General features: G+C 37.7%; 1 protein-coding gene across 1 annotated transcript in view; it reads left to right on the top strand.

The window, feature by feature from the left end:
* LOC127526149 (potassium voltage-gated channel subfamily KQT member 1-like) overlaps positions 1-17,666 on the top strand; it is a 426,478-nt gene that overhangs the window by 52,613 nt on the left and 356,199 nt on the right. Inside the window, exon 3 of the mRNA XM_051920670.1 lies at positions 10,795-10,923. Coding sequence (XP_051776630.1) covers positions 10,861-10,923 — 63 coding nt within the window. The 5' untranslated portion in view covers positions 10,795-10,860. The remainder of the gene's footprint in view (positions 1-10,794; positions 10,924-17,666) is intronic.

Raw genomic sequence — 17,666 nt, 5'->3', positions numbered from 1 at the left:
GGGGTGTACCTACTCATTGTCTTATGGTTTTGTTTAACTGACATTCAGTGCCCACAAAAGGTCAGTTTCTTCTTTTTAGAAATACATTTTATGTTATAATACTGCATTTACTGACTATTTTGGGGATAGAATAAAATCCCTCTGTCTCTTAGTATATACAAGATTTAACGAGCCTAGGTTGCTTCCCTCTTCACATAAGAAATTACAACATTGCAAAAAAAAGCTTGTATAAATTGTGATTTTTAACTGGGTAAGTAAAGGTATAGAAGGGAGGAACTTTTCTTATGCAATAGTGTTTAGTCCTTAAATTTCTTTTTAATTATAATGCCCACATTGCCCACTGTGATAATCCAGTATTATGTCATGTCCTCAGGTTAATGTACATAATAATAAATTCCCAAATGCACAACAGTAATTAAACTATTATATATTAAAAAATAGTCTTGACAGAGCAATCTAATTATTCCATATATTACTGCAGATTCTTAACTGAAAAATAGTGAATATTTAACATTAGAAGTAGTGTATAAATACTAAATATTCAGAATATATTTGTTTAAATATTTACATGATTTCAACATTACCAGACCTTCAACCAAATCATATTGATCATCCTAAAACAATTGTTATAAAAATGATTATTTTGCAAATTGGGCACATATAAACCTATTAAAAAGACTGAGAAAGCAAACATAGAAAGACAAATACTAGCCTTCAGGATTTCATTCAGGTTGGAATTAAGATAATCTGAGCAGATGCAAGAGCCAGTTAATTTTTAAGTACAAGCAAGATTTCTATATACAGTAATTGTTTATTTGTTCATAATTTCTCTGTTAACTGATAAGAAACCTTTGTCTGTTAACTATTTACACCAGAAGAAGAGAAAGTTGCAGGTCACTTTATGGACTGGAAGATTTAAAAAGACTCTCTTCAGTCCTATGGTCTGACCTGTGCTCATATTTATCAAGTGTCTCAGAGTAGGAAAATAGACCTAACTTGCTCAAAAATTTCAGGGTGACGCAAATTTGACCTTTAGTCTTAGAAGTAGGAGGAATTTCATGTTATAAATTTTCCTAATTTATGAAAAAGTAATTTTATCCCAATTTAGAAGAGCTTGTAAGCTATTCTGACTCACTAGGAGCTGCCAGAAGATGGTATTTAGGCAGAAATTGGCACACACATTCTTGGAAAGGCAGAATGTTTTGGAAGCAGTTTAGCACAATATCCCACCTTATTATGTTTTCGTTCTTCTTCTTCTTCTTCTTCTTCTTCTTCTTCTTCTTCTTCTTCTTCTTCTTCTTCTTCTTCTCCTACTACTACTTTGATGATGGTGATGATCATTATTATTATTATTATTATTATTATTATTATTATTATTATTATTATTATCCCTACTATCTTTGTTGTAGAAAACAAATGTCATCATGAGTGCAATTTAGTGGCTTGGGGTGCCGTAAAATCGTGAAATTATTCATTCTCAAACATGAACTCCTACTCCTGTCTGGGAGTGAATTTAGGATTCTTCAGAACTACTTCTTATGTCCAGCTATAGGATAAGACAAATTCTTATCTTAGTCAGACTAGTGTAATTACTTGGAGTAATGCTGAGACACTTGATAAATACTTCTTTATCCATAAATGTTTAGTAGACAACAAATAGCTTGGTTTATCAGGCAGCTCTTTAGCTGCTTATTTTCCTGAAGAGACAGTATAGCTGTGTTTTTTTTCCAAAATTACCAAAGTTCATCAGGTTTAACTCAAAAAATGGGATTCAACAAAAGTCTGATGTGCCAAAATTATTCCACAGGCAAAATATCTTTGTTTTTAAAAGTTTTAGTTAAAATTCAAAGTAAAACAGTTCACACAAAAAAGAAAATTAAAATAGCAAAAAAAGAAAAATTCTTGTTAAGAAAAGTTCTGTCCAAAACTTAAATCTTGTTACATTTCAAATCATTGCAAATCACTTCAAACGTTTCTGAACCACTTCAAAATGACCACGGTCAGATTGTATGCCTATCCCATTTCTGAGTTGAAAATGGGTCTTTCAAGTCCCTGTTTACTGGGACCTGTTCTAAACACAACTGATTCAATTATCACACTGTTTCTCAGTTATAGCAAGAAGGTTCTATCTCTTACTAACGTATAGGGGGAAAAGACTATACCATTGTCTATGACTATGGAAGAAATTTATTTTCTATTCAAATTAAGCAAACATTAATATGAGTTTAACTCAAAACTTTAACTTTCTAAGATTGGCTCTTACATTTCAGGCCCCCAATTGGCTATGCAGGAACGGAGTCAATTATTATACTTTACTTCATTATGAGATCATTACTTTTACATTGCTATTGTTTTCAAATCACTAGCAATAACACTGCAAACAAACATTTTAAAAAATTCCTATTTCAAACATTGGCTGTTTCTTGAAGCAGGCATGGTTTATTCACAGGTCTGTCTAGCATGCTGTTTTTGGTCTGCACACAAACTCTTCTGATTGCACCTTTAGCATCTGGCATTGTCTTGATGACTCGATCCATTACCCAGGAATTGCGAGGTGTGTAGCTTTATCTACAATTAAAACAATGTCCCCTGGTTCAAAATGTCTTCTTGGTGTAAGCCATTTTTGACGTTCTTGAAGTATTAGCAAATACTCTTTAGTCCATCTTTTCCAAAACAAATCAGCCATGTATAGAATTTGCTTCCAGCATCTTCTTGGGTATGGTTCATTCTCTGAAATGAGTTCAGGTGGCATTTCAGGTTGTGTCTTCATTAACAGCAAGTGATTGGGTGTGAGTGGTTCCAAATCATTTGGGTCATTTGCTGTCTTTGTAAGGGGTCTGTTATTGAGTTTTGATTCCACTCACAGGTGGCGCAGTGGTAGTGCTGCTGCTTTGCAGTAAGGAGATTGTGGGTTCGCTTCCCGGTTCCTCCCTGTGTGGATAGCGCTTTGAGTACTGAGAAAAGCGCTATATAAGTGTAATGAATTATTATTAACACATCATTGTATGAAGATTTAATGTTAAATTTAAGATCTTTCTTATGCTTCTGATTTGTCTTTCCCACACTCCACCTTGATGAGAGACTGATGGTGGATTGAAAATCCATTTGATTTCTTTCTGCATCATAGCGTTGCCGATTTTTTCATGTTCCAAGTTTTTAGTAGCTTCTCGTAGCTCTCTTTCTGCTCCAACAAAATTTATTCCATTGTCTGAGCGCATGATTTTAACTTGTCCTCTTCTGCTCATAAATCGGTGTATGGCTTGGATACAAGAATCAGTGTCTAAGCTATGTGCAATCTCTTTGTGCACAGCTCTGGTTGTTAAACAAGTGAAGATTACTCCATACCTCTTGACTAGACTTTGTCCTGTTTTCACTAGAAAGGGACCAAAATAATCTACTCTAACATTAATAAACGGTGGTTGATTGGGTGCTAGGCGATCTTTTGGCAAATCTGCCATTTTTTGCTCACCTTCTTTGCATTGTATCTTCTGCACGTTGTGCACTTTGAAATTATTTTTCTGATACCTGAGTTTGCTCGAGGTATCCAGTATTTCTGGCGTAACTGTGCGAGCACATAGTTGCGCCCACAATGTCCGATTTGTTTATGAATGTGCTACAATATGAGAGAAGCAACATGTGAATGCTTGTGAAGAATTTCTGGATGTTAAGCTTCTTCGGGCATTACAGCTTTGCAGAGTCTTCCTCCAACTCTTAGTATTCCATCTTGTATGATCGGGTCAAGTTTATAGATTTGACTGTTCTTTTTTACACAAGCCTTTTTCTTTAAAGCCTTTAACTCTTCTGGAAATTCTTGCTGTTGACTGAAGCAGATAAGCTCTGTTTCGTCTTTAGCCAAGTCTTCTAGAGAAATTGGGCTTGGGTTTTAAGGTCTGTTTATACCTTTTCATGTGCTTTGTGATGAGTGATTTTTGTTTTTCTGGATTACTTTTAGATTGACTGACTTCTAGTTGAAATGTTTTTCTTTAATTTCTTAAGTGCAGCAATATGTATTTAAACTTGAGGAACCAAGCCACTGCTTTCTTCAAGCATAGCCAATCTGAAAATTAGGTGATTAGTTTGTTAATGTCGCCTCCTCTATTCTTGTCATGTTAACTGCACAAGTTTTAACTTCTGGATCATCTTCAAAAAGTAAATCGTTCAGTTGATCTGATCTTTTTGGCCACTCACGTTCTGGCTTCAATAAGAAACTTGGACCTTGTGACCATGTGGTGATTTTGAGAAAGTTTTCTATGCTTAGCCCTGTTCCTTTTGGGGGCGATACCTCCCTAGTTGGAATAAGTTCTTTTGTAATTGTGGCGTTTTAAGTAACTGAAAACTATATAGATATGAAATTAAAAGGAGATATCCCTCCCATAGTGATACGGCGGTAAAAATCACATAAGAGAAAATAACTTAGCTTTCTTTAATGACGATTTACGCGGCATCACAGATGGGAAGCCTATAGCAAGACAATACCAAGGTGGGATCTTGATCTATACAGTCTGCCATTTTTTGTCGCTGCGCTGGAAGGCTTTTTAGGACGAGTGATGATATCACCCATCCATCTGTCGGCTTCAAAGTGTTTGGCTGCTGTCCAAGTCTTTTATACTGGTTTCTCCACGTGCAGGCCCTTACTTAGGTTCCAAACAAGGGAAGAAGATTTTGTGCTGACTTTTAACAGAGGACAAAATATTATACATCTGTCTTTAGGTTGACTATACATCCCTCCAGCTGTCTATGTCTATCTTGTCCTATGCTTGGCCCAGCAATTCTAAATGCTGAGCCCCTTTGTGCTAAATCTGGCTCAGCTATGCATGTACAAAGAAAAGAAAAACAGATTTAAAATGTCTGCACAGAGACAGTGACATTAAACTTAATATTATAACAAACTTATTATAACAAGCACTCTGGATGCTTAATCAGCCAGATTAAGGGCAGATGTGACATACTTCTACTGTGAAGGTTGTGAATGATCTCTGATCATGGAGATTCAGTTGGCAATAAAGGTCTTGAATCGAGTGCTTTCATTTGAAATGTATTTTAGCACTGTGATGCTGTCAGTCCAAAATGTAGATTCTTGTAAGGGCATTTGAAGTTCACTTTTTAGCATTTTGTCCATTTTGACTGCAACAATGGCTGCTGTCAGCTCCAATCTTGGAATCGTGACCTGCTTTAATGGTGCAACTCTTGACTTGCCTGTCAGGAATGAACAGTGCTTTTTGCCCTCTTCATTGGTTAAGACAAGGTAAGTGACAGTGCCATATCCAGCCCGGACACAGACAGGCGGACACCGTTGGTTTAAAACCCAACACACGTTTATTATACATAATTAAATAAAGTGACAGCACACAAAACAGTACTCCTGTACTTTTTCACCCACAAAGTCCAGGTCTCTTATCCAATGCCTCTCTCTTCATGTCCACCTCCACTCCCCCAAGCTCTGTCCTTCTTCCACCTGACTCCAGCCATCGAATGGAGGGAGGCGGCCCCTTTTATGCTCAACTGGACGTGCTCCAGGTGCCTCCCAATGAGCTACTGCCCGCACTCCCTGTTGTGGCAGAAGTGCCGGCTGTGCACCCGGAAGCACTCCGGGTGTCCCTGGTCTTTGTCCCCCTAGCACTTCTGGGTGTGGCGGAAGTGCTGAGGGTCAGGGCTCCTCAGGCATCTGGGCGTCCCCTGGTGGTGACCATGGGCCCCTATAGGGTTGAGCTTCCATGCTCCTTTCCCGTGGTCCCCATAGCCACCAGGACGGTCGCCCTCTCGTGGTCTGGAGGAGGCATAATCCCTCCTCCAGTCCTTCCAGGCGTCCCGGCTGGGTACCACCCCCAACCGCTCAACATACCATCTTCACTGGCATCTGCAAAATGGTGCATTTGTGCTATCTTTATGGTTCCAAGCCCGGTAAGTTTGAAGCACCTGTTCACTTTATAGTCTGCAAGTAAATGCAAATCATCCATTCATTTTTTCCATTTATGAATGTGTTTGACTTCTACTTCTTCATCCCACCCCAAATTTGTCTTTGCATAAGTCTCTTAGGATAAGCTTTGCTGGCAGTAAGGCGGGTGCTAGAAAATGAAGTGGATCGTAAACTGAGCTAACAACAGACGGAATACCACGCCTTGTAGCGGGCTTGTTTTGTAACTTAATCTGAAATTTGAAACTGTCCGTTTCTGTGCACCACTGGACCCCCCAGGGCATGTTCTGTGGGAAGGAGACTGTGGCTCAAATCTAAGTAAGTCCTTTTGTTCATGAGCTCTGTCTTCTTCAGGAATAGACAATAAAACTGCTCTGTTGTTACTCACCCACTTAGTCAACTGAAATCCCCCTTTGAGGCATAGAGCTTGGAGGTCCTTTGCCAGCTTTATTGCTTGTTCTTCTGTTGCCACCGACTTTAGACAATCGTCCACATAGAAGTTATTGAGAAAGGTGTTAACTGCTGCCTCAGGAAATGTATCTCTGTCATCTTCGGCTGTTCTACACAAAGCATAAGAAGCACAACTGGGTGAAGAAGTAGCACCAAAAAGATGTACTGTCGTTTTGAATTCTTCTAGGTTTTTACTTAAATTACCTTCAGGCCACCATAAAAAGCGTAAAAGATCAGTGTTTTTATCTGGTACCTTAACTTGGTAGAACATTGACTTAATATCTGCCATTAATGCTACTGGCTCCATTTTGAATCTTGTAAGGACGCCAATGAGGGTGTTAGTTAGGTCAGGGCCTTTTAATAATTGTTCATTAAGTGAAATCCCCTGGTAAGTGGCAGTGCAATCAAAGACCACTCAAATCTTATTTCTCTTTGGATGATACACAGCGTGATGTGGAATGTACCTCACTCTGTTTTCATTGCAATTCAGGCTTTCTTTGGGTACCTTGACAGCATAACCCTTGCCAATAATGTCTTTCATGAAAGCTTTATAGTCTTCGTGGAAGCCTAAATTTTTGCTCAGTTTTCTCTTGAGCCCAATAGTACGATGTTCTGCAATTTCTGGATACATCACAGATACCACAAATAGATGCTTTAAGTGCTGAGGAACTGGGGAAGAATCCTAATTCTCCTCTTATAAGTCAGTGGGAAACCGATGTATTATATTATTTGAAATTGGAAAAAATCTAATTTTCAGTTAGAGGATCTGTACAAAATTTTTTCAAAACATGGCAGGATTTAATCAATATTATTTTAGAATAAGAGAAATAACTATTACCGCATTTAACTCCCTTCTCCATCTCTTATTTACATAGATATTTACTTCTCCCTTTCTTTTGTTTAATGTTGCCTTATTAAAAAGCCTTAAGCAATTTTCCTTTAGCTAAGCTCTCCTTCTCAGGGGTGGGGTTTGATTAGTCTTCATATTTGTTGGGTTATAAATTGATCTGTTTGTATGGAATGATTACAATGAAAATTAATAAAATAAAAATATAAAGTACAATGTTCTGCAATATGGCGATTGTTCGGCATTTTAATTGTTTCATCCTTCAAAGGCAAATTTAAACAATAGTGGCCACCTACCAATTTTGTAGATTCTGAGGCTATGTGCATGAACTTGTCCTCCTGCAACATTTCCTACTTTTCTTCACAGTTGCACTCTGGGAAATCTGTATTATACTGTTGTAGCAATATATCTTCAATTTCTATTATTGACATACGATTGATTGAATGTTTGGGCAGCTTACCACATTGTTTTACGAGGTCATCTATCTCTTTATATAGTCCACCAACCACCCATCCAAGTGCAATCTTCATAGCATTAGGTCCAACTCCTTGGCTAGGTATGATATAGGGGTAATACTTGTGTTCCTCCCCCTTGAAGGTTTAATTGTCTCTGGAGCCTTTCAGTGCAAATTGTTACTGTACTGCCAAGGTCTATAAAGGCGTATGTTTCTACATACCTTTCACTCTTCTTAGATTTTACCTTAACAGGAACCACTTGCAGTGCGCATTCTTCACCGGTCCCAATAAAGGCACAAGTTCCAGACTCGGTTTCCTTTTCAGTAGATTTTGCCACACTGGCTGTAGCTTTAGATGTTGCTCCACTTTCTTTTTTGATGTGCAGGATATCTGGATGCTGAAAAGAACATGTCTGACACTTCATTCTTTCTTTACAGTTCTTACCAAGATGACCCTGTTTGAGACAGCGAAAGCATAAACCTTTAGATTTTAAAAAGTCAATTCTTTCTTTATGTGGCAGTTCTTTGATTTTCCTACATCCAGCAAGGGTATGTTGGCCATTGCAGAATACACAAGGCTTTTTAAATGCCCAGGTATCGTTAACAATCTTTTTGACAGAGATTTCTTGAGTCCCCTTTTCAGCAGCATCAGAAATACTCTAGTGAAAATACCTCCTGATCTCTGTCCATACTTAAGAGGAAATCTAACTTTGTCTGTCTTTTCCTTTTTCTCTGTGCTGCCATAAATAGGATGCATAAACATCTTAGCCTGTTTGTGTAAAAAGGTAGTTAAATTGTGAATGTCAATCTCTCTGTCTTCTCTTTCTTCGATTTCATAAGCTATGTTTCTCCACATATTTTATAACATACGTGGGAGCTTTGAGAGCATAGTATGGATATTTTCATTGCTATTAAATGCAGCTCGATTTCTTGCTTTTGTCATGGAGTCCATACAGTTATCAAGAAAGGTTGCGTAGTCTCTCAAGGCCTCTCCATCATCTTGTTTTATTTGAGGCCACTTCAATGCCTTACTTATGTATGCATCTACTACAAACACTTGGTTGCCATAGTAACTTTCAAGCTGCTTTCTAGCTTTTTCATAACCTTGATCTGGTGGTAATCGTGAGCTGGACTTGTTGTATATTGAATCAAGTAATCTAATTTATCTTGTGGGTCTGCTAATACAACATCTACAGCGTGATCAAAGGCTCTGATGAAGTTTGCATAAGCCAGTGGATCTCCTGAAAATAAAGGTACCTGTCTGTGTGGTACTTCACCATGCGGGACAGGATGTGCTGGAGCAGGTGTTATCTTTTGATTGGTTAGCGATTTAGCCATTTCAGTGATTGCTTTCTGACATTCAGCTTGATTTTTTTGATATTCGGCTTGATTCTGAAATAACACGTCAATAAGACCGTGGCCGTATAACTGCGACTGCCCTGTGGCAGTTACTGACCGTACCTGTCTTTCGGACTCGAATTCATCTAACCTTTGTAGGATTCTATCGAGTGTCGATTGTTCAACCAACACTGCCGCAGAAGATGTTGATGTTGCAGCGCTTTGCTGTGCTGATAAGCTGCATTTCTTTTTGAAGGCATGTTTTAACTGAGTAGAAGCTTGTCGTACTTTTGACTTTGTACGATCCCGTTCTTGCAATTGCATCTCGTCGAATTGAATAACTAACTGTTTGTCAGATGTATATGTTAACAGGCTATTTGTATCTTTGAGCTATGTCGCTGTAGCGTCAATAAATTTGTTCCATTTCTTAGAGCTTTCTGCGAATGTCATTTTCTGTTTCTTAATTGCGCCTTCTTTACTTAGCGCTGATAGTAATCTTTTATTCAGCTCCTCAATCTGATTGTACTTCTCACGAAAGATTCCAAGCTTTTGCGTTACTTCTAAAAGTATAGTATCTTTAAGGCTATCGATTTCAGTCATAAGCACAGAAAGCTGATCTTTCCTCTGACTTATATGACCTTTAAAATCTCCAATTACATTATCTGGCTTTGAGTCCGTACTCAGATCACTCCTGACTTCATTTGAGCTATGCTTAGACATTGCCATGACAGCAGCTCGAATAACTGACAGCGCTTTTCCTGACAGTAACTTCAACAAAACGGATTACTTCCTTACAGCGAGGCTTCAATGTCCCAGGCAAAAGCACAAGCGATCATCCACAATGTCTTTTATAATATCACAATCTCTATTATTTCTCATGTTCAGGTATGGCGACCTTGTTTTCATTTACGATCATGCAGAGATAGAAGATAAGAGCACAGTACCTCGAATAGCTCAGTTCTTTTTCTTTCGTTGATGAGGTCTGGTGCACAAGCATCCTCTCTCCTCAGATGGTAGTTTCCAGTTCAAATTCAAGGCCTTCAGTTGGCAAGTTTTCTGACGAAAATGTAGCTGCGTTTTTTCCAAAATTACCAAAGTTCATCAGCTTTAACTCAAAAAATGGTATTCAACAAAAGCCTGACGCACTGAAATGATTCCACAGACAAAATATCTTCATTTTTAAAAGTTTCAGTTAAAATTCAAAGTAAAACAGTTCACACAAAAAAGAAAATTAAAATAGCAAAAAAAAGAAAAATTCTTATTAAGAAAAGTTCTGTTCAAAGCTTAAATCGTTACATTTCAAATCCTTTCAAATCACTTCAAACATTTCTGAACCATTTCAAAATGATGACGGTCAGAAAACTGTATGCCTATCCCATTTCTGAGTTGAAAATTGGTCTTTTAAATCCCTATTTACTGGGACCTGTTCTAAACACAACTGACTCAATTATCACACTGTTTCTCAGTTATAGCAAGAAGGTTCTATCTCTTACTAACTTATAGGGGGAAAAGACTATACCATTGTCTATGACTATGAAAGAAATTTATATTCTATTCAAATTAAACAAACATTAATATGAGTTTAACTCAAAACTTTAACTTTCTAAGATTGGCTCTTACAGACAGCATGTCCCTTTTTTTTCTTTCAGAACTGTCTTAATTAGGTGTTAATGCCTCCAAATAAATGCTTTTGTTTGATTAACGTGATTGTTTCCAAGAAAGTATAATATATAATTTCTTAAATTATATTTTGTATGAAACCTTGACTAGCCTTATATTAATTATTCTTAGACTCTCTGGAGATGTTATGCTGCTGAAAAGTCCAGTGGTGGCTCTGTATCATGGAAAATCTACATAATGCCTGCTGAATACATTTCCAGTGTTGCAACGGATGGCTCCAGTCCAAACCTTAGGAAAATGGTACTTTTTACCTTCTATATGCTTTATAAAATTTTAAGAAATCTTATCATTTAAAAGGTAACATGTACATTAATAAGTCTTGTAATGCCAGAGTATCTTATATATGGGTGACTTATACATTTAAGTGTATACAGGCATGTTTTAATAATTGTTTAAGCCTGTTTAGTTTGCCTTGCCTATTTATCTGATACAGCAGCCAATACCTTCTTTATAGAATCACTAGGGGTACACTGCACTGCTTCTCTACTGTCTTTTAATTCCACAAAACAGTGCCTTAATTACAAAATAATTTATGTTTCCTGATTAAAACAACTAGAATTAAATATGCAGTGACAGTACTCTTATGTTTGGCATTCTACTTTTGACACTAATTGCTTCATCAGTGTATATTATCCTTAAATACAAAAACATACTGCATCATACACAAGGAGGAAACTCACCTTGGACTGGTCACCAGCTCACAGCAGGACACACTTACTCGTGCTCCTACACTCGCTCATGAATAGCCAGTTAAGAATCTTGATAATCAGCCTAATATACTCAACCTTGGAATGTGAGTGTAAACTGGACTAGCTGGAAGGAGCCTAAAGAGACAGTAATTGTGAATCAGTATAGTAATTACCGCACCACTCTGCCACTCCAAATATAGTTTAACAAAAGTTATGCATTTATTATGGCAACAGACCTAAAAGTTTTAATTTCAAGTAACATGTACTTGACAAAAATAAATAGCTAAGCGTATTGCACTGAACACTATAGGATTCAAACACACTTATTTTCATACTTTCACTGACTAACTGGCTCTCAGGTATGTTGATGTAATTAGTTTATCAGCAAAGAAGTACTATTTGAAAGTGTTACCTTTCTATTATCATAAACTCAGCATTTTCAGCCTATTTATGTATCAGGAAATTTTGAAAAGTATTTGTATTTTTCACAAAAATAATGAGCTTGCTGTTTTTCTCCACTATAATTTCTATTTTAACAGTTTGACAAAAAATACAATCGTGCAACACAAAATAAATATTGTGATATGAGGTATACCTTGTGCTGTCTGCAGTTAGCTATTTAATTGCAAAGAGTTGCTCAAAGTGAACTGTAACTTTGAATAATTACAACAAAATGTATCAATGTAAATTTCCTGCATACAGTATTGTACTTAAATTAAGGTTATTTCTTTGCTTTAATGCTTATAGATTTTCTCTTTCTTATTATCTATTATTTTTTTCTTGTAATGCCATCAGTTTTTCAAATATGCTTAATCCAGTTGTTAGCACTGAAGCTGTCCCAACAGCACTGGGCACTGGCAGGAACCAACTCTAAATGAGGTACCAGTCCGTTGCAGGTACATTCACATACACAACCACAAATGCTTATATCATTCCAAATAACCAGTTAACATGACAGATCAATCGAAAATGTGATTATTTAGATCATTTACCAGTTAACCTTTGACCTTAATTTAACTTTAATCTGTTTCATTTTTTTCTTTTGATAATTTGTAACCAGATCTCAAAGCAATATCACCATCTGAAACTTTGGTATTCCACAGTTGACATGACTTATCCTCCATTACAGTGCATTAACTTTATGAATTAAGGAACTATCCCATTAAATAGTTAGCATTAACTCACTGAGGTTATTTGTAGATTCATTTAGGACAATTTGAGATGCAAAGAACAATGAAGTTCAGCTGCAAGTGGGCTATCTAGAATGAATTAGAAGTAGAAAAATGAATATTTAACCCCTGTCCATGTATTAACATAAACTGAGCCTTCTGTTATTATTTGGAGAGCCAGACTCTAACAATCATGCTAAAGACATGGATATATTACCATTGTATTAAAATCCCAAGTAGAATAAGTCTTCAGAAGAACTTCTCAAACATTTGACATATTCACTGTGAACACATTACGACATAATTTATGATTATATATCAGTAGGGGTGGAATATAATTGTTGTCTGCATGTTGGAGAGGTTTACAGGATATTACATAGTTTAGTGTTCACCTAATGAAGAAAAATGTTGTAAAATACTCCAATGAAATAAAAAGATTGCAGTCATGTTGTCTACATATAGCATAGATAGCATTCTCATTGATATCAGCATCTTCCAGATCATATAATGCCATGATCATTTAAAAGTGCAGCATGATTTGTTTCTTGAAAACTTATGTCACAGATGTTCCTTCATGATTGCACTAGTACCGTAATCCCCTATTTAACAAAATAAAGTGTTTGTAGGAGAGTGGCATTAATAACCTTCTTGCCTATTCATAAAATGTATAATTACAATGATGCTTTCTGAATCTATGCCACTGCATCCTGTGCTTTTTCAATAAGTTTATTTGATTCACAGATGGCAGCATGAATGTGACCATTTTTGCTCAAGGAGATTCAATACAACATCTGTTGGACTTTAAGTGAAACAATATTTTTTCCAGGTGCCAGCTTATTGACATTTTTATTGCTACGGTGACAAAAACATTTTGATTAGGTAGGCTGTGTAGCCTAATATTAATGTGTCTTTAACCACCAAGTTTATTGGTTCAATAACTTTCCCAGATTCATCATGGGGCCGTAAACAAGGTGCTTACCCTGCAAGTCCTGTAAACTTTTTTTTACACATGTATACTTTGATAGGGTTCACTTCAGAATGATGCTATTTAATTCTTGTGATAATAAACCTTCAATTGATCCTTTACAGTCCTTGGCTTGTACATTAATTGGCTGAATTTGTTCTTTTTTTATTTTTCATTTGCTGGAATTACAGTGTCTTATTTGAGTCTATTGTTCTTCCTTTTGTAGGCATACTATTGAGAAATCTTAGAACTGTGGGGATCATATTGCCTTTAAGGTTCACCTTGCCATTCCAGGCTTTTGGACATAGTACCTAATACTAGGGTGCTGTACCGTGTTAGCTATTATGCATGTAGTGAGAAGTTAAGCAAAATGACACCTTTTATTGGCTAACTAGAAGTCTTTAACTGCTTACCTGTGTTGACCCGTAGTATATAATAACTGTACTTCATTTCCCTGAGTCCTGACTATTTTTTTAAGAAGCCTCAAGATTGAGCACCACCACCCCAACCTGAATTCTGAATCCACATAAAGCAATAGTCTAAGCAAACATAAATAATTAAGAAAAGACTTTTCATCATTAAGTAATACAGTAGAACCCCTGGTCATGAACATTTCCGAACACGTACAAATCGGGTTACGATCAAAAAATTTGCCAAAATTTTTCATCTGTTCACGACCACATGCTCTGGTGGTGAACAAAAACATGGGCGGCCAGTTTCTCTACGCCAATCATATGCGCCAATGATTTCCCATTCTCTGTTTCCCATTTTCTTTTGTTTGCGTATACATGGCCTAACAAAGCAGCTGATGTTGCAAAAGGAGTTATAATGTTAACCAAGCAGAGGCCTCAAGTGTTGGAAGAGGTGGAAAAACTGGTGCTAGTGTGGTTGAACGAGAACCATCTTGCAGGGGATAGTGTGAGTGAGCCGATCATATGCGAGAAAGCCAAGAAGATTCATGGTGATTTTTTGAAAAAAAATCCTTCTTCAAGTGGCGAAGGTGAGGAATTTAAAGCCAGCAGAGGATGGTTTGAAAAGTTTCGCAAGAGAAGTGGCATTACATTTTTTTCCCCTGTGCTTAAAACTCATAAAAAAAGTGTTTACAGCGAGTGGTTCTTATGGTCTAGCACAAATTCTTTTCTCAGTGTTATTCAATGTTTTTACATTCAGTTTACTATTGCACTGTGCATTCTACGGTATAATTAACTATTTTTGTGCTTAAAAAATATATATATATTTACATACAGTTCGTTCGGTCTGGAACAGATTAATTGTATTTACATACAATATGGGGAAATTATGTTCGGGTCGCGACCAAATCGGGTTGTGTCCAGAGTTTTGGAACGAATTACAATCGCGACCAGAGGTACCACTGTATATGAGAACAATATATTATTTCCACAATCCATTATCTTTAAAATATTGTAAACCAATTTATTTCCTACCTATCAATTATTAATTCAGTTCATTTTTTTTGTATTTTTCTGTAGTGTTCTTGATTGTGTGCAGGCTCAGAGTGCTGCACCAAGTCCACAGGTAAATACAATTACAAGCTTCACATATTACTAATTATGTAATGAATACATCTAAAGACTCAACTGTGTTTAAACACACAGGAATACAAAGTAGTTTGAAACTGATTAACTTAAATGGAACCTAACAATATCAGAACTTTAAGTAATTGTTGAACTATGCCCAATTGACCTCAAAGGAGAGGAAAGCAAAGCTCCAGTCAGCAACATCCTGTGAAAAGGTGCTATATGGGCACCAATCTGACACAGACTGACACCGTGAGGCACACGTAAAATAAATAAACTTTTTATTTTCTTCAGGCACAACACAGTTCCAAAAGACACACCAAACAAAACACCACCACAAAAACACTCTTCCTTTCCTCCACTCCTCTCGGCAGCTTCGTCTCCCACCTCCCGACTCTGGCTTCTTGAGTGGTGGCTGCAGGCTCCTCTTGTAGCCCGCCCGAAAGTGCTTCAGGTGGTAATTAGCCTAATTAGGCTGAACTTCCAGGTATGGCTGTATCACAGCCCAGATGGGCTCGTTAAGCTGTTCAGCTCCCCCTGGCGGTGGCCACGGAGCCCAAAAGGCATGAGCTCTGGTGTTCCACGATTGTGGCCCCAATACCGCCTAGGGGGGTTGCCACTAAGTGTTCTGGGGAATGTAATGAGCCTCCCATGGCAGCGTCTCTGGATTCATTGCCAAAGGGGCGCATCACAATCCCTAGAGAAAATAAACCTCTGGGGGGGTTCTGTGATCATTTATAACAAAGTCAGAAGATAAAGTCAGGCACAGTCGCAGGACCTATAGCAGCTGGCCGTCTGCACCTTCCCAGTGATTCAACAGTAAGGTCTGTGCTGGGCCATCTCATATGACGACAGAACATTTCAACCCATTAATTTCCAGGCTTCCATTATCTCAGATATCTTTCCATGGGCAGAAAAATAGCTTGGAAGAAGAGCACAGCAACTAAGTGCCACAGCATATATTGAGAAGAGAAACAGAATAGAGGCAGGGTAGCAGTGCTTCATAATTTTTGCATTACTTACATTTTTATACAAATAACTAAGAAACAGTGATGCAGTATGCACAGTGCAGTATGCTAGAATAAAGTAGTGAATCTTATAAACACAGACTGATCATAGTGTAGCCTTGCCACCCTGAAGCTAAATGTTCAGCTTTCCACAGTAAGTGAAGGTTTGGGGTGCCATGTCATCTGCTGGTGTTGGTCCATTGTGTTTTCTGAGGTCCAAGGTCAACGCAGCCGTCTACCAGGAAGTTTTAGAGCACTTCATGCTTCCTGCTGCTGACGAACTTTATGGAGATGCAGATTTCATTTTCCAACAGGACCTGGCACCTGCACACAGTGCCAAAGCTACCAGTACCTGGTTTAAGGACCATGGTATCCCTGTTCTTGATTGGCCAGCAAACTCGCCTGACCTTAACCCCATAGAAAATCTATGGGGTATTGTGAAGAGGAAGATGCAATACGCCAGACCCAACAATTCAGAAGAGGTGAAGGCCACTATCAGAGCAACATGGGCTCTCATAACACCTGAGCAGTGCCACAGACTGATCGACTCCATGCCACGCCGCATTGCTGCAGTAATCCAGGCCAAAGGAGCCCCAACTAAATATTGAGTGCTGTACATGCTCATACTTTTCATGTTCATACCTTTCAGTTGGCCAACATTTCTAAAAATCCTTTTTTTGCATTGGTCTTAATTGATATTCTAATTTTCCGAGATACTGAATTTGGGACTTTCATTAGTTGTCAGTTATAATCATCAACATTAAAAGAAATAAACATTTGAAATACATCAGTCTGTGTGTAATGAATGAATCTAATATACAAGTTTCACTTTTTGAATGGAATTACTGAAATAAATCAACTTTGTCATGATATTCTAATTTTATGACCAGCACTTGTACATGTAAGAAATCAGTCCTAAGCCTAACTGGATACCTGAAATATTGGGGTTATGTGGTGTCACACACATGCAATTAGGAGGCAGTCAAAGAGCTTAAAGGTGAGTGAACTATCGTGAGATAAAGGGTCATCACGTGGTACTTACCTGAATCTATTCTTTCCACAGAAAAACGGAAGGAAAATAATTGCCTCCACTTCCGGGTATTTTGATCTGTTTATTTTTCATATTGTCTTGGGACAATATATGGGGACGGTCCCCAAAACTTTATCTTGTTTAAGACTTGTTTTTTCACGGGATAATCTTCTACAATTGGCATAGTTGACAAGGATTGTTTTTTCGTTTTTTCAAAATGTCTGAAGAACAGGACCTGCACGCTGTGCTTACTACCATCATGGGTGAGCTTCGTACCTTGAAAGTACAGATGGGCGAGACCAGGACACAGCAGTATCCTCAGCCTCAGTAGGGACAGAGGCCGCTCAGTCATTACCTACTCAGCTAACTAATCTCACAGAGGATGATGACATTGAGACCTATTTTTTGGTTTTTGAGCGTACCGCTAAGCGGAACACATGGCCGAGGTCAGAATGGGCGTACCTACTGGTTCCCTACCTGAAGGGGGCGGCACAGAGAGCCTATTATGATTTAACCGAGGAGTAGGCCGCTCATTATAATGCTCTAAAACTTGAAGTGTTCAAATGCTACGGCATATCATCGGAAC

This window comes from Erpetoichthys calabaricus, chromosome 1 (assembly GCF_900747795.2).
Source record: "Erpetoichthys calabaricus chromosome 1, fErpCal1.3, whole genome shotgun sequence".
Classification (NCBI taxonomy): domain Eukaryota; kingdom Metazoa; phylum Chordata; class Cladistia; order Polypteriformes; family Polypteridae; genus Erpetoichthys; species Erpetoichthys calabaricus.
This window is presented reverse-complemented; position numbering and strand designations above follow the sequence as displayed.